General features: G+C 25.4%; 1 protein-coding gene across 4 annotated transcripts; it reads left to right on the top strand.

Annotated features, from left to right (window-relative positions):
* Positions 1 to 109: 109 nt before the first annotated feature.
* Positions 110 to 23160, top strand: LOC129962738 (tyrosine-protein kinase Src64B-like). 4 transcript variants are annotated; one of them, XM_056076714.1, is made up of 12 exons: positions 110 to 355; positions 1727 to 1872; positions 4406 to 4661; positions 6875 to 6968; positions 9641 to 9739; positions 9850 to 9953; positions 11833 to 12006; positions 13132 to 13296; positions 15468 to 15727; positions 15936 to 16089; positions 16471 to 16602; positions 19404 to 23160. In XM_056076714.1, the coding sequence occupies exons 3-12, from the start codon at positions 4430 to 4432 to the stop codon at positions 19616 to 19618; spliced, it is 1629 nt and encodes a 542-aa protein (XP_055932689.1). In that variant the 5' UTR covers positions 110 to 355; positions 1727 to 1872; positions 4406 to 4429; the 3' UTR covers positions 19619 to 23160. The 4 variants fall into 4 exon arrangements, with proteins under 4 accessions (XP_055932689.1, XP_055932687.1, XP_055932691.1 ...); XM_056076712.1 differs by having other exon boundaries at positions 9850 to 9965; XM_056076716.1 differs by having other exon boundaries at positions 111 to 355; positions 11857 to 12006.

Raw genomic sequence — 23160 nt, 5'->3', positions numbered from 1 at the left:
TAAATACTAAAATTGAAATGGGAAATATTGAAGCAACTAGAGACATTTTAATATAAGAGATACTGTAATAGTTGGCAGGTTGACAGCAAGAAGCTGAAGTTGGAAAGTTTGTGCTTCTGTGGTAAGAAGATTGCCGTGAAAGAAACCTGCTAGGTTCCGTTTTGATCAAGATTCTCTATAAAGTTTATTTTCTTCCTTCTGTCCGAGGACAACTACCTCAGTCGTTTAACAGAAAAATATACAACAGAGTGTGGCATTTCCGCATCGTTTGTTGGTTATTGTTTGAATATGAATACAAAAATTTTTAACCAATACTTAGGAATAAACAGTCGTTATGATAACCATCTATCATAAGGTAATGTTTATTACTTGATTAACCCTAAATTCGTGCAGCTAATAGTAAAAGAGTTTACCTTTCGGGGACAATTGTTCTTGTCAACATACACCCATGTTAAACTATATTGTGTGAAATATACTGTTGCTTGTGAAAAAATTGATTATCGATGTCCACATTTGGATAAAAAAATCTCATCAAATTGAATTGTACTTGAATATTGGAGTAATTATATTATTCAATTTATAAAAAATATATGCCAAAAAATATCTTTTTCTGTTCGGTGAGATCCAGTGGTTATAAGTTGTTAAAATATTATATTGCATTCCAGTTTCTTGATTAAGTTCAGTGAGCCAATTATTTTAAATTATGATTAAATCATAAATTATTACGATCTGAATTTTTAAATTAGAAATTATTAAATTTTAAAAACTATAAAGTGACAGGTATTTTAAAACTTTTTGAATTATATTGATGTTAAATTTCTGATACTGGAAAATACTTAAATATATATTTTGAAGGATCGTAAAATACTCTTTCTGAGATGTAAAGATTCATATGAAAAGAAATGTCTACATTAGATCATGACTCATTAACAAGCATAAAGGAGCTTAGTATTTTATTCAGATTTATATAATAAAACTAAAAAGCTTGTCTGTCTACTTTATCTTATTCAGTTTGTCTACTCTTTTTTTATTTAGTTTTGAATGTGATTTAAACAGTACATTTCTTAATATTGTTTAACTGTTGCAAGCTGTAGTTTATGAATATATAAACTGCATAATACAAAACTGCTATATCTCTATTTTAGTGGTAATGTTGCTTTTTTGTTATTAATACAATTTATAAAATGCCAGAAATATTTATATTTAAAATTTCTGTAAAAATTTTATTGTAATATTTTTTACCAAAAAGTTATTAATTATACTTGCTGTGTATTTTAACTTATTTATTATAATATATTGTTTATATATATATATGGTATGTTAGATTCATGCTTTTATTAATTTTGGTTTTCCCTTCACAATAGCAAGATAAGATGTTGCTTATGATTTCAGGAAGGAAACCGTTGCTTCCACTCTTGCACTAAACGTCATGACTTCCTTGTCAAAATTGTTTTCATATTATTCATCGTGTATTTTTAACATGTATTTTTAGTTGATAAAATGCTTAAGAAATTTAATTTTGGCATCAAAATGTTAGGAGTAATTTAATTTCCTGTGAAAAAATACGAAATAAAAAAAATTAAGATCTTTACCTTGGAATAGAAATGACTGGAAATAATAAAGAACACATGTTGATCTTAATGTGATAAATGTGTGTTTCTGAAATGTTTTTCTGTGATATTCAGATTTTACTATTTGTGATTTTAAGTAGTATTTCTTTTCTTAGAATTTAGATTTGTCGACTTTATCATGTGGATAGATCACTATTTTTCTGATGGGATGTTAGCTTATAGTGTATTTATTGCTTCCAAAACAACCTTGGTTTTATTTGATCCTTCTGATGAAAATAGCTAAATTCTTTTGTGATTTTGTGTAAGTACTTTTAACTTTTTAAAATTATTTAATACAATTTTTATTCAAAATACTTTATCAATAAAATCAGTCTAATCTCTTAATTATTATAAAAATTATGTGTATAATGTTTGTGATGAAATTGATTTCTGTGTTTTTATAATTCCTTCAGTTATTTTATTTCTATTAAATTATCATCAAATAAATATTATAATGAAATATAAATTATTAAAAATGAAACAATTTGTGTTAATATTACATTTATAAAATAAGGCTTTAAGAATTTTCAAAGCTCTTAATTTATGGCTAAAATTTATTTTGCTTGCCCTTTTTAATTTAATCCTTAAAGCTCATTAATTGTTTTGTTTTGTGGTCAGTTCAATAATTTAAATGTATGTTTTCATTAAATTTAATTGTTGTAAAAAATTAAAAAATAAGTTCATTCTTTTTGAAACTTAATTTTAAAATATTAAAGATATTAGTTCAAAATAATTGGACGCTTAAAGAGGTAAATATCAATCAAATCAAAATTATAAAAAGCAGACTAAAATATATTTGTGTTTTTATATGTTTTATAATATGGGTAGAGATGATTAGAAAAATACTTGTGTTTTTAAAGCTACTCAGTATTTTATTCTTTTTTTTTTTTTTTTTGCAATTCATATTTTATAATTTAAATTAATAGTAATATATTGTAATATGACTTTCCTACTATTGTTATTAACTATATTTAGAAACTAATTACATTTGATGACTAGTTTTGCTTGAATATTGATTGTGAATTATTTCTGTGAAATATCTTATGCATAACTTGATTTGATGATCATGATTTTCTCATGAACATCAAATCATCATCAATTTTTAAGGATTAACTTCTTATAGACATAAATTTGTTTCAATAGCTTTAGATTTGTTTTATTATTACATAATCTTTCTAATGAAGTCAAATCTTATGTCATCATTAAAGCAATTAAAAGCATTATGATTTCATCTCATTTTTGCTAAATATTACTCTTTGCAATTGTGTAATTTCATTTGCTTATCATGTAAACTGCATAGATTATAAAAAAAATTTTCTTCCCTTCCTTTCAATATTGGATAAAAATTGTCCCCAGATATTTGATAAAATTACAATATTTGTTGAAACAGTAAAAAATGATTCGAATTGCATGAAAGCAACATTGTTATCATTAAAAAAATTTTGCATTTTAAAATGCTATTTATTGAATGTGCACCAAAACGAAGTTATAAACCTCCAAATTTGACTTTGTTAGTTAAAATTTCAAAAAGAAAGATTCTTTGAGGTGCACATTTCCACTCTTCAAAAGTATAATTGTGCCAGATTTGTATCGGTAAAATTTTTTATAGTCTGTACAGTACCAATAGACAAATTATAATTTATTATTATTCTAACTATATATGTTGTACTTTGTAACTGTTAAGTAACTTTATTTAAAAAGTATTGTAAAAAATTTGCAGATGAATGATTAAAATTACAAGAGCATTACATTATAAGCAATTGGGCTCTATTTTGAGAAGATTCAATGGAACATTTTATTCTATAAATTTTTATTATTATCTCTAAACATGATCTTTTCTTATCCAAAATAGTTAAAAATAAGGTCACAAGATTGTTGTGCTGCTGTAATTTTTTTTTCTCTTGAGAAATGCTAAATCTAATATTATATTGTGTGTTCTTTTTAAATCTATATAATTAACAGAATAAAGATAACAAATAATTAGGAATGTGTTTGGTAAAAGTTTTATGCTATGTTAAAAAATTTAGACAAAGAATATCTGAAGTTATTAGTTTTTAAAAGTGCGAAATGTCATCAAATCAAATTCATTTTTTTTTTTTAATTTAAGGCTCTGCTACCTTTTCTAATTGTGAATTGAAGACAATTGTCTCGGTACATATTGTATTGCACATCTGTTATCATCTTAATGCTAATGTTCTGCTAAGGACTAATTAAATTTTGCTTTCTAGACATGTACATATGATTCCACTTAAATCTAATTTTTTTAAATATTATTATTACAAACTATTACTTATTTATTTTTTCCTTTTTAGATAGATGCATATTCTATAATCTTTTTTTCTTTTTTTTCTTTGTGGTCTAAAATTTAATTTTTATAGAATGGTGTTTGAGAGTACTTCCATTTTTTAAGAGTCTTTATTTTAAATATTTTCATTTCTCTTTAAAATTTATTTTATAAAGCATGATAAACTTTGATTTAATTCATTATTTGGTGTGTAGGTTATATATTAAATCATGAATTATTTAAAGAACATTTATATTAGGAAAGCTACACGTGAACAAGGGCTACGTAATTTGAATTTTTAATATTTTACAAAACACCATATTAATAAAAAAAAGTTTAGAAAGGTAGAAAAACCTTCAAGCTTCAATTCCTTCCTTCAAGCTGCATTGGTCAAAATATATTTATAGTTTCAAGAACTTGTTGTAGAATCTTTTATCTCTTTCATTTGAGCAAAACTAAATTATGCTTAATGGTTAATATTTCTTTTGATTTTGTATTTTATCTTTTTCAGCCGTCTGCCATAGATTTTGCTGTCATGGGTAATATCTGTGTGAAGAAAAATGACCATGAGCAAAATATGCTTCAGACAAACACCAGGGATAATCCCGAAATCACAATTGAAACAACTTTATCTGGAGATAGTGGTGTTGAAAGTGGAAATGGTGGAATCAGTCAGCTTCATGAGAGGCAGCGGTATCCAAATTGTGCACCTAATACACCCATTCCAGCATTTTCGTCGGATGGCATCAGACAGTCAAATAATTGCTGTATGTATATGAGTATAGTTATTTTATTATTTTTGCCTTTTAAGAAATTTATTTTTTGTGCTTATTTATATATATTTAATTTTTATGATTAATATACAGTTAATTATGGCAAATATAAAGGGAGGCATGACATGCATTATGGCAGATACTGCATAGAGGTCTTGTCATTCCCCAAAGCCTTAGACCATTTTTGTAATCTAAAGAAATGATTGATAAAAAAAACAATAACAACCTTTGATTGTGAAACCTGTTAGGCAAAATAATGAAAAAATTTGCCTCAGGATTTATCTTTTTGTAGTTTTGCATATAAAATCTGAAAAAAATATGAAAAATTTCATTGATGAATAGTCAGTTCCCTATTTGGAAATTTTGAACGAAATGACTATTAAGAATATTATCTGTAATACATTCTATACATTGAAGCCAAGATGGTGTGTGTGTGTGTGTGTGTGTGTGTGTGTGTGTGTGTGTGTGTGTGTGTGTGTCTGTGTGTGTGGAGAGAGAGAGTATATATATATATAATTATATGATCAAACTCTTAGCAAGTTTAATATCGATGATTAGTAATCATTGAAGTTTCTGTCATTATTTGCACTAATACTTCCTAATATTTCCAATAAAATTGATTAAATAAAGTTTGAAAATTGTCAAATTGCATTTAAAATAGTCAACATGGCATATTGTGGCACAGTTTAGTCCAAAAGCCTCCAGAGAAATATATCTAAGAAATTATTTTGTAATACTTTTGTTTTCATTTTTAAAATGTTGTAAATTAGCTTTTGAAATTTAATGAATAATTACCTGAATTAATCTTTCTGTTTTTGAAAAAGTTCATAGAATAAGCTATTTAAATATGTCTGTATTTAGGAATCAAAATTAAGATTCATCAACAATTTCAATAGACGTAATTTATCTTGAGAATTCTGTTATAAACTGTAGTTAGTAAAATATTTTTTTCTGTGCATGATATGAAAATCATTATTTTCTTTATATTACATAATTTTATGTTGATATTTAATATTGAAAATGTTAAGAATTGGTCAATTAATTTAAATATGCAGTTAAGGTTATTGGAATAGTAAATATAAATACTGATATAAATATTTTGGTATAGGTAAGAAAAAAGAAAATGTTAAAGTTCAAAGTTTTTTTCCCCATTATTCAATGTTAGAAACTATAATTTTTAATGCAAAAATTATTTTGATAAAGGTTGCAATATATATAGGGGGAAAATCCTTATATTCAAATTGTTTTTTTTTTTTTTTTAAATTTTTAAATTACTTCAAAAAATTTTTCCCTTGTTGAAAATAAGTTCCGTGAGTAATATTAAATTTGAAGCTTCATTTTCATGTCATGTCACACAGTGACAGAATTGACAAAAACATTAATTAATAAATAATGATTTTTAAGCAACTATGTTATGGCTCTGTATTCTTTTTCATTTAATGTAGTTTTGAATCTGAAGATAGCACATTAATTGCTTTGTAAAAATTAAAAACCAGAAAAGACTTGATCTCTACAACATAATTAATAAAAAGATTAGATTTAGTGAGTCTGCATGATGTAATAATCTTATGTCAGTGATGTAATTGCCATCTGTTGTCAGTTTGAATTCTAGATATTTTGTCATTGATGAAGAGTTATATAAATGTATGAATTACAATAAGTATAGGTTTTAGATGAGACTAAGATTTTAATATCAATACAGGTGATTTTCCCGTCTGTGGTCTTCGGGCTGTCCTTTTTCTATATTTTTTATCTATATTTTACACTTAATCTTTGCACTTATCTTTTCTTCATCATATGTTTTTCTTTCTTAACTTTAATGCTGTTTACTATTTATATAAAAGGCTCTTTGCAAAATGAGTATCATTTATTAGAATTATTTCCAAATTTATATTACCAAGGTTATCGCATCAAATGTTGTTGGTCTGGATTAATAACAGATTTTTTTTTTTTTGTCTAACATAACTATAGTTGCTATAACAAATTAGAATTGAAAGCATTGTATGTATTTCTGATGCATGATAGGAGAGCAAATGGCTATAACATTTATTAACTGTCAGTTGAGTTATAATTTTCTAGCTGATGAAAAAGATCCTGCATATATTAATTATACTGTTCTGAATGTGTGTTAGCATTGTATGTATTTTTCAATTTGAGTATATTCAAAGTAGTGTATTCTTTTGCTAATATCTGATGTTCATTTACAGTAAAAATTGTAGTTGCTCTATATCCATATAATGCAAGAGATCAAGGAGATCTAAGCTTCCGTAAAGGGGACCGATTAGGTATTCTTGATGACAGGTAAATTAATGAAATATCTTTCACTTATTAATTGAAAAATTGATCTATTTTTATGAAATAATAATAAAAATAATTAAAATTTTCTATGCATTTTTCTTTGATTTAATTAATTTTAGATTTTTGTTTGTTAATTATGGTCTAGTACAGTAAAATCTCTTTATGTAAAACATTTTAACTATCATTGTAAAGGGTATTAATTTGCATTTTTGTCATTCAGAGTTATTTGTGTATTTTTGAACATTTATTTTACTAAACCAGTTACGTGGAAGCACTTTCTTATTTAGGACAGGGGAAAAAAATATGTTCAAGAGATAGAAAGCAAAAAACAAACTATTATTATAACTATGAAATACAAAATGAATAAATAAAATAAAAGAAAACATGAGATATGAATTTCGAGTAGCTGTAAAACATCATTCTGATGGACAATGTTAAAAAGTTAAAAATAATATTTTATTTTCTTACTATCCAACATTTTCACTTATCAAATAAAACCATTCTATTTAAGCTTATACATCTGGCATTGCAAGAAATCATTATTTCTTTACTGGACCCTACATTTTATTAACCAAAATGTTGTTAACTTTCCACACCAAATAAACTATTTTTGTATTTCATCTTAAATTATCCTTTTATATTTAAACTAATAATTATCTATCTGTTTATTCTCAATAATTATCTCTTACAATTTGAGTGAAATGCTTGGAATTTGGAACATGCACATTCATTCTAAAATTTCGAATAATATGCAATATTATAATTATTTCTGAAATTTCACAAAACAGTGATCAGTATATATTAATTCTCACAAGACTGACTTGAACTACTTTACTTTTGATCCCCAAACTCTTTTAAATTCTAAGTAAAGCTGTTGACATTTATTCAAAATTTTCTTTTAACTCTGCCATTTTTTAAATTGTTAATAACTCTTTACTAACTATGCAGCTTCAGATATCTTGAAAAGATGTTTTTCAGTTTAAGCTTTGTAGTTGCACTAGTAACATATGTATATTTATGAGCTAACTTTATTTATATCTACATCTTGGTTCATTCAGTCTCTATAAAACCTTTTATTTCTAAATCTTCTATGTCCTCACACTTGTCATTTTGGTTAATTTATTTATACTTTAAAAAAAAAAAAAAAAACTTGGATTGAATCACTGTGTTTGTATGCTGCCACATGCTATTTCTTTTATTTTAAAAATAAATATGTTGTGAAAATTGGTGAAGTAAGTAAATAAGTTTCAAGTGAATAATTATTACAATTTAGTTAGCTTCAGTTGAAAGACAAATCTTAAAAACATATAATTTATTTGCTGAAAGCATTGGGAAATGGAAGCAGTGAAATTGGGTTGAATTTCGTTATAACAGTTAATGGTATTGTTTAAACTACACATAAAATTAATTTTGCATAGTTGCCATCAGTAAACAATTTTTTTGTAAAAAAATTTTAAGATGGGTTAGATAGCAATTGTTTTCTGTGCAGTATTTTGTTCTGATATTACTACAAGAAAATTTCACATTTTTACATAATTTTTGAATTAATTAAATATTTAATAAATTTTACACTTTAAAAAATTGATAGTATTCTTTTCTTGTCTTAAATAATAATTTCTGAAATTTGATTGCAATTAGCTTGTTAATTTACGAGAAGATATGAAAGAAAAATATCCAGTGACTTTTATTTATATTGAAATAATGAAAATTATACATTTATGTTCTAATTATACTTTTGATTATTCATTTCTGTAATAATGATAATAATATTAAAGGTTTTTATGTGAATATAAACTACAAATTCAATCAGCATTTCATAAAGCAATTCATTTCTTAAGCTGATTTGAAGGTTGATATTCAGAAGTAGTTTTAAAATATGGCACTATTTTTATTTTTTATTGCAATATTTTATTTTTTATTAATTAATTGAACAACGTTTTAAAGGTAATTGATTAATTTACTGGATTAAAAGTGAAAAAGTGTCATTTTCAAGATTAAAAAAGAGAGATTTATCAAGGTTATGCTGTGTTGTAATGAAATTACTTTATTTAGATAAAATTGCTAGTATAGCATTCTTGAAACATAATGGAAAGTGGTACTAATATAAACTTATATTAAAAAACAAAAATCAACCTACTTAAAAAAAAAAAAAAAAAAAAAAAAAAACTGTATGATCAAGAAAATGGGATTTTGAATCTGTTATTCTAAAGCTAAATTATTAATATTTGTTTAAACAAGAATATTTCCTTTAGATAACATTCATGAAAAAGAACAACAGATAAAACAATGATTAAAATGTTCTTAGTTGCTACTTGTTTCAGAATCTTATGCCTATCACTCCTTAGAGAGATGATATGCAATGAATAAAAAGAGTGGATTTTTAGGTAGATTTTTCTCTTTTGCAATGCTGATTTCCAATTTTTCAATGAATCACATTATTTTCTTTAATTTGAAACTTATATATATATATTGAATTTAAAAATTAATTTCCTCATCCAATTTTTATTTCACTTGCTTTAATAGAATCAAAAACAAGACTGGTACATGTGTAAAAGCATGAAATAAAATGTGATTAATTTTGGAATCATATGTAATTTGGTCTCAATTTTTAAATTCCATCATATTTCTATATAAAGAGACTGTATTTTTAATGAAAAAAATATTTTTCTTTTTAGTGACCCAGATTGGTGGCATGCATGCCATTTGACAAATCAGCAGAATGGTTATGTGCCACGTAACTATGTGGCACCCGAAAAAACAGTTGAAAGTGAGGAGTACGTTGTTTTAAAACACTTTTTTTTTTTCCAAAAAAACTTTTTGCAACTTTAAAAACTTATTTGTAAATTTTTTGTAGGGAACTAAATAGAATATTATTTTTTTTTAGTTGGTTTTTTGGACGAGTGTCCCGTAAAGAGGCAGAGAAAATGCTTATGCTTCCATCAAATCCCAGAGGGGCATTTCTAATACGTAACTGTGAGCAAACCTCAGGTATTATAAAAGGTTGTTAAACTTATTATTTTTTGCATGAAAAAAATATGCATGCATCTTCTGAATGCAACTGAGGGTTTGTTGATGCATGACTTTTTTTTTTTTTTTTTTCTTTTTTCTTTTTTGATAAACTTTTATAAAAACTTTTGCAAAAAAACACGGAATGGTGGGCTGTTTTAATTTTCTTTCTGACTAACTGTTAATTATTATGTGGATTGTTTTTAATGATTTACTTCTATTCCTTTATTGTAATTATTCCTTAATCCTTAATTGTAAAGAGTTCTGATTTTTTTTTTTTTTTTTTTTTTTGTATTCTTTCTTCTAATTATCAAGGTCAAATGTTGCATTTAATTTTGAAGTATGAGGTTTAAAGGTAAAAATTTGTAAAGAAATTGCTTAGGGGCTTAAATTGTGAAGAGGGGGACACGGAAGCAGAACGTAAACTTGTCTAAATTTTTCAGTAAAAATTTTTTAAATATTGTATTAATCCACAATGGAATACTTGAAAAACTTCTTTTATCTTTTTTTTAAGTAAAATTTTATTAACTATTTATTATTGGAATTCAAAAAAATGAACTATACAGTTATAAATAGTAACAAAATGAAATATATTTAATTAGACTACCTTTAATTATGTTCAATATATAAGTACAATATAGATATTAATAAAAAAGGATTTGATAGAATTAATTTTTGTTAGCAATCATTGCAACAAATTTTAACATTGCTTTTGTTTTTCCATCCTTCTTTGGATCCCATTCTGAGTTTATGTGTCTAGTAAGTCACTTCTTCTATGGCAGATCTCTTTTACCATATCTAATCAATGATGCATCACCTACATTGTTTAGAATTATAAACTACTTTCAGTTTATCTGATTGTCCTCTTCTTTAGAATATTGAGCAAACATATATGTAATGTAGCAGGATATTGAATAAATGTTCAATAAAACTCTTGATACAAAAAATGTTAGTAAAAGACAGTAATTGCTCCTTTAGTGATTTATTCTTTTAAAGAATAAGCACACATAAAAAAATGTTTAATTCTCCAATGTAGTTAAATATATCCAACAAGAATCCATATTTGTATTTGAAGATAGCATGCAAATTTGAATTTCTCCTCTCTCATTTATTGATAAAACTGAAATTTGAGTATCATGATTTGTAATTACATAATTTGAAAAATTTTAAATGTAAGAAAACAACATTGGATACTGTTACTAAATTATATTGTAAATCTATACTGAATTCAGTAGCCCTTTTTGGCATCTGTTGCGAGTGGGCTTCACTTAACTGTAGTACGCACCCCCTTCTCCTGAATGACAATTCACTAGGAAAAAATTCTTTATTATATAACAATAAAACCCATGTATAAAAAAAAAAAACAAATAAAGCATATGTGGAGCTTTTAGCCTATTTTTAATTTGCTATTATAAATTTTTAAATGAAACAAAATTTTGAGATTGTATTAGTATATTATTAATTTTGAAAAGAATCATACATGTAACAAATTATATTTTTAAGCTTACTATTATTATTAATGCATTCATAGATCTTTTAATTTGATACCCACATTTTATGGATTCCATAACATATGTCTATGTTTTATAGACTTTTAGTTAAAACAAAATGACAACACATTATTGAAATAAAAGTATTATCAATTTAGAAAGTAGTTAAAATTAAATGGTTTAAAATTAACAGAATTTATTAATTTTGGCTTATCATTTGATTTAGAAAGAATAAATTGTAAGTTTTTATTGTAAAGGTAAATACTTATATTATTAAAATAATTCCATGAATGCAAAAGAGGGATTTAAACACTTAAAAATAATTATAATAATATAACTTAAGTAATATAAATGATGCTACTTTTTTCTAGAAAGCAGATCTATTTTGATTTCAGGAGCATATTCTTTGTCCATTAAAGACTGGGAGCATCAAAAGGGTGATCATGTAAAACACTACAAAATCAAAGCTATGGATAATGGTGGTTTTTATGTTACAACTCGTAAAACATTTGTGACCCTTCAAGAACTTGTTGCGTATTATTCAGGTAAGAGGAAATGAATTGCTGGTATGTTTGTATTATTTATGATGTGCTATGCTACTGCGAAATAGGCCTTAAAATAACTGTTAATATGTTTGAACCATGCTAGTAATTTGCTTTATTTTTTTGAATTGTAAGTACTATGTTGCACTTAGTTTTTGAAAGCTTTTCATTTTCATTATTTTTATGTATGAAATTATAATATGAAGCTTTAAGGTATGTCCAGTGTTACTCAGAAATCCTTCTATAGTAATGAGAAAATCAAATTTGTGGAAGAGTTTTTTTCAAAATTATTTTTAATTTTATGAAATTTTGCATTAGAAACATCAAAGTTTCAAGAATAGGTATTGTTTTAGGAATATGTTTTATAAATTCAATCGAAAGATAATTAAAATGGTTGTTTTTATTTTAAATTATCTCATAAATTGGTAGATTCAACTATCATTGTCTGTTGGTATTAAATTCGAAATATTCTGTGTGCAGTCAAGTAGAACTAAATATTAACAAAACGGTTATAAATTTGTGTTGCTGTTTCACTATAGTTTAGTTCAGTAGTATAAATTTTTGCTATTCAAATATTTTAAGTATCTTTGTTCTTGCCATCATATTTTACTTCAGTAACCTTTTCCAACACCTGTTTTATTATATCAGATTTCACTTTTTAAAAACTTTAAGCATTTATTACATCCTAATATTTGTATTATTATAAATAAAATATATGTTTGGGTTGTGAGGATGCAAATAAAAAAGAAATGGAAAATGTATTAAGAAAAAGGAAATGAGACATTTTCTGTTTTAAATTGCTAACATTAAAAAAAAGTGCCTATTCATTAGTTTCTGGAATTCAGTGCATTTGTAAAATTTCATACAAGATAATAATGTCTAAATGCCATTGTGATTATGGAGCATTGATCTGAAGCAGGTCTTTTCAAGTTGTATATCTTATAACTAATGTAATCATTTAAAAATACACACACACACACATACAAAACAATAGATCTTATCTTTAATAATGGTCTAGTATTATATATGTTTAAATCTCTGCTTGAATGTAAATTTATTTTTTTTATCATAAAGCGAAAAGCCATGGAATGTATTAAAAGAAATTTATAAATTACATCACTTTTTTAGAGGGTGCAAATGGCTTGTGCCACAAACTGACCATACCATGTCCAAAGCCAAAACCACATCTGTGGGATCTTTCTCCTGATACGCGAGATGAATGGGAGATACCTCGTTCCTCATTACAGCTTATACGTAAATTAGGTAGTGGAAACTTTGGAGATGTTTGGTATGGTGAGTGATGATTTAGATCTTTTTAGTTTGCTGCAGTTTGTGAAATATTAATTAGGAAAACCTTGAGTGCTTTATTTTATAAAATTCTTTTATATGGTAGTAAAGAGAAATATTTTGTTCTTTATATATGTATCATTAAATTGTTTTGTTCGTAAATGTTGTCATCTATAGATTGATAGCTTTGTAAAATTAAAGATGTTTGGCTTTGCTCAATGAATTATATTTTTTATTCTGAGTTGAAATTCTGTTTAGGTGTTATATTGATACAGTGGAGCTTTGATAACTATGAGCTAATTCAAATATGTTGAATTAATCAATAAATTGAATTTATTCCTTGTCAAATTAATTTCATATAAACATATTTTTAAAATATCATTTGCAATTAAATTTTTGTTTCAGTTAAGTGAATGTTTTAAATTGAGATTTGTAAATAAACTTTTTTTAGTAATAATAAGTTTTTGAAACTATGCAAAAGTTTCTTTGTGCTATTATTATATTCAAAGTGCTGTATCATTTTATTTTCTATTTTTTATTTATTGCTTATTATTAATAACTAGCTGTTTTTGGTATCACCTTATTCATTGGAATTAATGCTCTTTAAAATGTTCAATCAGATATTTTATGTCACTTTTTTAAAAAACTATGTTAGAAATTTTTTTAAAGCATCAACTCAATTTGATAATCATGTAACTCGTATTATTATAGACACTTTAAGTCAATTCTGATCATTGAACTGTGTATCTTTCGAATTTTTTGTTAGGCATTGTAAAATTTGAATGTTAAGTTTTTAGTTTTTACTTTCAAAAGAATTTAAATGAAATAAATATTTCATTTTGTTTCAGTCAATAAATACATTTCTTTAAAAATTATGAAATCTAAATTTTATATAATCCTTTGGTCCTAAGGAATCATATTCAGTGAAAATTCTTGACACTCCAACTTTTTTAAATAAATGCATTTCTATCTTACACGGCCTAATCTGACAGAATTCTGAAGTTTTGAATATCATTATTTTAGGAAAATCGACAATTTCATAATTTACGCTAGTCAGCTTTGGGAAACTCTGGGCATGATTGGTATATCTTCTTTGAGAGGGTCAATGGTGTGGTCTAAAATCACATGTTTTGAAAAAAATAACATTCTAATATTCATAACTTACTTAGTTTTATATTCAATAGAATAAACTTTTTAAAGTTCGTGCCTCAAGAATATTTTATGAAATGAGTCATAGAGCTGAGGGTTTGTATAAAATTATAAAATCTATAATTCATCGGAACACATATTGACACTAACTGCATAAAATAGTATATATATATTTATTTATTTAAAATTTCATTTAGATCATTTTACCCATTAGATGTATGTGCCTAATGCTGTTTAGAAATTAGATATTGGGACCCGATTAGAGGACCCTTAATATATATATATATAAACAAACTATGTTTTCTTTATATACTGCAGTATTGCTGAATTAATAATATAGAAATTTTAAAAACTCGCAAAATATTTTTTCTTATACTTACCTTTCTAGAAAATATCATGTTTATTTCATTTCTTATATGTATATGCTGAAAATCACACTTTTCTAGATTTAGATAGTAGTAAGCATTAAGTTAATCATTTAATTTCAGCTCTTATTAATGATCATGAAACATTGATAAAAGCTTAATTTTTCCCTTGCATACTCAATGTGTTCGTGCAGATTAAATTTTATTTATATTTTGTGTGAAATAAATTTATAATATTTTGTAAATATTGATTTAAAAATTATCTTTTTAGAGAACATGAAAATCTTTTTGTAATTGTAATATTTTTGAATGTTATCTCTGAAAAATCTCAAATTTTTAATTAAAATTTTTGAAAATTTCTTTGTGATGTACATTTCTACCCTCCAAGTTATATATGTACTTAATTTGGTAGCTGGTCAAACAGTCTAGTCTGTTGAGTATATAATTATAATAGGTAAAGATAAAGGTTAGATTAATCTTTATTGTCATATTTAGTTAAAAATCTTTTTCCATATTCTCTTTAAGAACCAGTTTTTCTTATTTTAATAGTGTTAAAGAATGAATTTATAAAAATATAGAGCTATTATTAAATATATTTTATAAAAAGCAGTTTCAGAATCGGTTTTTCATTGATTTTTTATTTTATTTTTTATTTTTTCAAAGGCAAGTGGAAAGGCACAACTGAAGTTGCTGTGAAAACTCTGAAGTCTGGTACTATGGCCCCATCAGCCTTTCTTCAGGAAGCTACCATAATGAAAAAATTTCGCCATGAGAAATTAGTCTCACTTTTTGCTGTTTGTTCTAAAGAAGAACCTATTCTTATTGTTACAGAATACATGGTTAATGGCAGTCTTTTAGATTACTTAAGAAATAAAGAAGGAAAGAACTTAAGGTTACATGCTCTAATTGATATGGCAGCACAGGTAAGCTTTTCTTATTTTTTTCTGCACATTCTTTATTAAATGAAAATATTAATAAATTCTCTGAATTTGAATCCTTTTAGTTAATGGTTTAGAAGTAGACTTTTCTTGACAATGATTGGAGGAAAAAAATTTAATTTGATTGTATGATGTTATTTTTGCATTGTGCTTGTGTACCTTTTTAATCAATATTATTAATTTTCTCTTCCAGATTGCGAGTGGTATGGCTTATTTGGAACGTGAACAACTAATCCATAGAGATCTAGCTGCTCGAAATATATTAGTTGGGGATAATAATATAGTAAAAGTAGCTGACTTTGGCTTGGCTAGAATAATTGAAGATTCAGAATATACAGCTCGACAAGGTATGCTTTCAATGAATTATATTTTTAAATATTCATTTCTTTTTGTTTAATTTTACAAAGTCTGTTTTGAATAATTAAAAAACTTTTCTACTTTTATCTGTGGATTGTGTTCAGTTACATTAGAAAAGATTAATTTATATTTTGTTGCAAATGATGGATTAACATAATTTTTTATCAGTCGTTTTAAAAATATAAAAGCAATTATTTTATCAATATACATTTTTTTAAAAAATTTTCTGAATTAAAATATAAAGCTTTCTTCTGAAGTCTTGTAATATTTCTTATGATTGCATTTTTATCAAAATCATGAGTATCAAAACAAAGTTTTGTAAAATCTAAAATTATTTTTCCAAACCATTGTAATTATTTATTCTTTTTTAGGTGCTAAGTTCCCAATCAAATGGACTGCTCCAGAAGCAGCATTATTAGGGAGGTTTTCCATAAAATCCGATGTATGGTCTTATGGAATACTGTTGTATGAACTTATTACACATGGCCAAGTTCCTTACCCAGGTAATTTTTTTTTCAATAACTTAATAATAATTTTTCTAAGATATTTTTAAACAATTTGTGTTTGTTTATATTGTAATTTTGTGCTAATTTCAAATATAAAATTTGGAATAGAATTGGAAAATGTACTCACCAGTTTCAAATGAATGGAATAAGGGATTGATCTCTCCCTCTTTTTAACCCATTCAGAAACAATATGTGTAGAACAAAGCACTGTTTCAAGACCAAATACTCCAAAATGGATCATTGTCATGACCTATATAATTTTCTGAGTTAAACTTAAATTTACAAAAAAATATATATTTATATAAAAAAAGAAAAGCATTTTAAAATAATGATTCAATTTTATAATTTATTTATGCTACTACTTAGTATGTATTAACATTAAGAATATAACATTAATAGAACTCAATGAAACAACCAAAATACTCAACTTTTAACTATGTCCACGTAAACAAATGCTATGCACTTGAAAATAAGGTCATAAATATTATTTGTAGATGATGAAATTTCAATTTAAAAATCTGCAGTCTTCATTGAAAATTTATCTTTGGTTGCATTTTATTTCAAAAGACCAATTAGTTGCAGTCTTAGAGTTACCATCTAATGGCATATTATTATTATATTTTTCTATGTCTTAGGAAAATGAAATGTATTACTTGATGTTATTACTAAAATCCCTATCATTTTATTTATCTCAGGGAAGTAACATAGTCTCTTACCCATGGCTAACAAACTGAAGCTTAATATATTCCCAGTATGCATATATCATGACTTCTATTAAACTCAGCCAAAAATATTTCACTTTAACAGTGAGTTGAATAAACTTTTCTCATATTTCCCTAATGAAAAAAAAAGCAAAGCAATGTACAAGAATGTTGAAGTCCCTTTAAATCGCATGTGCCCTTATAAACAGCAATATCAATAAATCTATCAAATGTAGAAGCACAAAACAGAAACTACTACCCATACATGATGATCAAATCCCATATGACTTGATTGTTGAAAAGAACATTGCAGTCTTGTGCCATATAGTAGCATTTAAAAATTGAATTAAATCATTCTGCTTTGAAGTTGTGAATATGCGCCAATAGACCTTTATAGTAAACCTGTGCCTTTCACTTAGTTCAGATGCTGGTCAGCAAGAGTAGAAAGGTCACTTTACATATACAAGACGCCGGTACTGAAGGGGTTAATGGTCAAAAGGTTTAGGTCATATAAAAAGAGTTGATTCCAGCTACATCTGTTTGTAAATCTTCAGTATATTTGACAGTTTTTGAGTTATTCTAATTTTGTACCTGGCTAATTTTCTAAGGCATGTAAAATTTAAAGACGGAAAAAATATCTGTAGTCAAAATTTAACTTAGGAAAAAGGGAAAAAAAAAATGTTTAACCTTAAAAAGAAATGGGGGGAAAAAAAATTTATTTTGATGCTCTATAAAATGAGACATTAAAATTAGGGGGGGGGGGGTAACCAAAATTAAATTGAAAAATCTGTGCACTCAAAAATACTAGATTTACTCGTACTCTAAAACTACATTTAATTATAATTCTTTGTTATTGGCATTTCATAAAATTTAGGTTGCCGGAGATATATATAATTATTTCAGGACCAACAAATGTATTTATCCATTTATCTTGAAGATGTTAGAGAAAGCATGTCAAACCTAAAATTTAATGTGTTTTAAATAGTAAAAGTCTAAATTGAGAAATATAAACTATATATAATCTATATGAGAAAGATCAACACATGGGATTTAATATTCCATTGTTGATGTATAGATCTTTTTTATAAGAGATAGTGTTATCTCATTGATCAATTCGTTGATAGCTTTATGTGTTTATAAAAGGTAGAAAGACTTTGGAAATCTTTATTTTAATATAAACTTTAAAGGAATGTGTTATTTTGTGCAGAAGTGACTGTGACATGAATATATCTGAAATTTTAGACTTTTTTTCCTTTTAAACTTAGAATTTAGAGATTACGTGTACCATTATTATTTTCAGATTTTATTTTATAGCAGATATATCATACAGATCAATGAAAAATATTTTATTATGATGGAAAGTAGAGTAACCTTGAACTGTGATGGCAGATTAGAAGAAATTATTTGTTCTCATTAAACAAAAATGCAAATTTTTTTACCTGAAAATCTTGATCAAAACCCTTATGTAAATATTTCACGAGTAGTTTATTGAATAGTTCAAGATTTTGTGCATTTAATAAATTACTCTTTCTTTACTTAATTTTTCATCATCTTTGATAAAATGTACACTTCATGTTCAAATCTAATACTTTGAATAAAATGAAAAGCAATTGTAAAAATTTTGTTTATCCTACTAAACTTTTAATTTTCAGCTAAGAAAACAGACCATTCAACTATCCCCAAAAGTTAATTACACAACAACAAAAATGCTAAATTTATTTTAGAAAACATCAAGGAATTGCAAGGTCTTTGAAATGTTTAGTTTTTTAATTATTTGTAAACTATATTTTGCTTCATTAATGAAATTATTTGAAGTATATATTAGTATGTACATTCAAATATTACATTTATATCTAAAATTATTTAAAATTATATTGGACTTCTGTTCATTGAAGTTTTTTAGATTTTGGAAATAAGGGTGCTGTAACTTCTATTTCTGACCTCAAAAAATAAAGTAAACCCATTGTCATCAAACTAAAATAATGTTTTCTGCACAAATCTATCTTTACCATCAGAATCATGAGTTTTGTTTATATATATCTATTTTTATTACATTTCTTAGAAAATAGAAATTCATTACTTTCTTGTTTCATTTAGGTATGCACAATCGTGAAGTGATCGAGCAAGTAGAGCGTGGTTACAGGATGCCTAAACCAACAAACTGCGAATGTCCCGATTCGGTTTATTCTAAGATGCTTGAATGTTGGGACGCTGATCCTGAAAGAAGACCCACATTTGAGTTCCTGTTTGGTTTCTTTGATGATTATTTTGTATCAACAGAGCCTAGTTACCGCAATGCAGAAGATTTTTAAGCATTTTAAACTGTGTGATCTGTCTCCCCAATAGAACGGTGTCAAATTATCTATTTAAGAGAAAGACTTTTTTTTTTTACTGTGAATGTTTTATATTGTGAGTTTTCAAGTTATGTGCTGTTTGTGAAATGTTTTTGAATGTATGATTTTTTTAGCATTTATTAGTGGCTTTGTAAATAATATTTTGTCTTATAAAATTATTTTTTAAGTGCAAAATTATGTTATTTTCTAAAATTAAAATGCTTAAGGAATCCATAAATCAAAAATTATGCTTCCAACTATATTGTGCCAAAGTTCATGACAAGAAAAGGATAAGAGTGTATTCATAATATTAAAAAATATAATGGTTGTATTTTTATTTCACAAGAAAGAGTCGATAATGTCGTAACTAACTATTCATGCTCAGTAATGAATTATTTCATTACTATATAGTAAATGCTGCATGTATATATGAGACAGATATTGCATAAAATATGCTCTGCTTCATTCTCTTTTATTCAGATTTATAACATTGCATGCATTTTTATAGGAAGTTTATATATTTTCTTATTTTGTTATTCTGCATTTTAAAGGAAAATATTTTCCAAATTTCTTATTTGACTTGCTTTTCTCAGTTCAGTAATTTGAATTGCATCATGAGGCTCTGTGAAGTTCTATTCATTTTTTATAGCTTTCTAAGGGTAACTTATACACATTAATTTTTCTGTGTAATATCTTGCTTCCTTTTTATATTAGTACTGTTACTATAAGTGTTAGGTATCTGTATTAATTTTATTGATGTAGTGAGGTGCAAATGTCGCCTCTGCATGAAGAAAAGAAAATTCTTTTTTTACTTGTTAGGAATTGGAAGTTTACTTATCACTGAACAACCAGCTGTGTGTATGTGTGTGCGAGTTGCAACTTTGGAAAGTTATAGTCAGAAGTTACTTATCTATTGCAAAGATTTAAATTAAAATAGTTACATATTTAATTTCTGCATGGGGAAAAAAATCAAAACCAGTGAGACTTTTCCCTTAAGAGAATTTTTATATAGACTCATGCTCAAAGTTGTAAATATTTCTTGAACATAGCATGGGGTAGAGTTTCATCAGTGATTTTAATACAGGGTTTTTTATAGTCATAAATGATTGAATTTTCTTTTTTGTGATTCTTTTCCATCTCTGTTTTAAAGTCTTTAATATTATTTAATTAACTCAAGAGAAGGAGGGAGGGGGAATGTTATCTTAAAAATGATTTAAAATGGTGGTTTTCCTTGTAATAATTTTTTTTCAGTATGATTTGTTTTACTATACTATTAGAGAAGAAATTTGCTTTTTCTTAGTAATGTGTTACTGTTACGATTTCTTAGAGTAAGATATTTTACTGTTATTATATCTTACTTTTACCTGTTTAAGAAAAGTCAATTTTTTGAATGAATATATAGTAATAACTCCTGATTACTCAAACTATTTATTATTTTTCTTTGTTAGTGCTTTTTATTGATGTATCTTCATTTTATAAACCATCTCCTAAGAATGAATTTTTTTCTATCATTTTTAATGTTAAAATTTTTCTTCAATGTTCCTGCTTTCTTTATTGTGACTACATTTATTAGTGAAGTTAATGTGTAATTTTATTTCTGAATGAATGTAAAATTTTACCAGTTAACAAATTTTCATTCTTTTCTCGCTCATGTTTTATTTCGCTATGATTTGAAAATACATATATGCAGTTGTATGTGCCTATGCATGCACACTTTTTACTTTCCTTTTTTATAAAAAAAGAATAATGTAGAACTTGTATAATCTTTATTATTAAGTATATTAATAATGGAAACTGATGGAAAATATTCTCTAAAAAAAGATAAGCAATGCATTTATAAAATGATAGACAAATTATATAGTGGGCAATCTGATATATGTTTCAGTTTATTTTAAGACATGAAAGGGAAAAAAGTTTTTTCTGCCTTCGGGATTTAAATGATATAATTTGAAAATGAATTTAGAATGTGTTTGTATGGTGAATTAATGTGAAGTTGTAAATAATTTTATAAGCACAACAAATTGTTTTTAATCATAATGCTCAATTATTAATCTTTGCTCCTATTGAATTTACTTCAAAAATAAATTGTTGTGAACATATTTTAAGGAAATGCGTACTTAGACGAATTTAAATTCTTATGATTAATCATAATTTCAATCATTTTCTCACTTTTTTATACTTTATTTTTTAATTAAAATTATTCGTATATTATATTTGAGTTTCATTAATTTTAAATATTAATTTGTTGGAAGTATTTATTAGATTTTTAAAAATATGTTTAGAAATTGTTAAATTAGTGCCAAAATTATTTTTGTAGTATTAATATACAGTAGAAAAATTCTTTCCTATTGTGTGCATTAATATTTTTTTTTTTTATCCATCTCTCTTTATTTGGTTATTATTATTATTGTTCATCACTGTTGTGCTCAAATAAGTTTTCATAGGACGAAGTTTATTCCATTATTTAATGCATTGTTGCCTATTATTAGCAATATAACTTTAAAATAATATATAAGGAATGTAAATTTTAAATTATCATGAACTGTTGTAAAAATTTGCTGTGCAAAATTTTCTTTATGGTCTATATTTTACATAAGCACAATATTTACAAATATTGGTTAGCTGAATTTCTTTGAATATTCTTGAATACAGCATTTTTATGACAATTTTTTATAGCGCATTTAAAATTTCCTTGGAGTAGTAAAAGCCTGCCTGTAATTACTGCATTTATTGCATTCATTAAAATCATACCGTTTTTACACTCTTTACAAATAGGAATTTGTAATACACTGCCAATATGCATTTTCTTCTACATCCTTTCATAAAGCTGTAGTTTTGTGAGTTTTACAATTTTCTCGTCCTGAGATTTTGCTTTTATGTAAATTCCTCTCCTCTGGTTATAGTTTCACAGTTTAGAATTTGAGCGCCTTGCATAGAATAATATTTTAGAAAATGCATTCATGTTTTGATTTTTCTTTCTTAAAATGGTAATAGTATTTTTACCCTGCCAGTGAATTGTAGAATGAAGTGCAGCCATAATTGATGCATAATGATAATCATCACTTTAATTTGTTGCTGAGCTTTGGAATACTATTTGTAAATTACATTTTATTGTACTTTTGTCCAATATTTTAATATACAATAACCAATTAAAGCATACATTCTTTTATATACACATTTTAACTGAAGTTGCATTGAATATATGAAAAATTGTTTAAAAATTCTTTTTTTCGATGCCATTATTTAATATTGTGCTTCTTTCATCACTATTTTTTAAAAAATGAATATGTATAATCCAATGAGATGTTGCAATATAGATCAAAGTTCTTTTGTATAAAATATATTTGTATTAAAAAAAAAGAATTTGATTTTCAAGATTTTTTATGGAAAAAAAATACAAAGAATTAGAGTGAGCCTTTATAAATTGTATGTGATAGTTGGTAACTCACAGAGAAAAATGTGTTATTTTTCCATTGTAATATAAGACATGGTTGAAAAGAAATAAAATAGATTTCTGGATA

Source organism: Argiope bruennichi, chromosome 3 (assembly GCF_947563725.1).
Source record: "Argiope bruennichi chromosome 3, qqArgBrue1.1, whole genome shotgun sequence".
Taxonomy (NCBI): Eukaryota; Metazoa; Arthropoda; class Arachnida; order Araneae; family Araneidae; genus Argiope; species Argiope bruennichi.
This window is presented reverse-complemented; position numbering and strand designations above follow the sequence as displayed.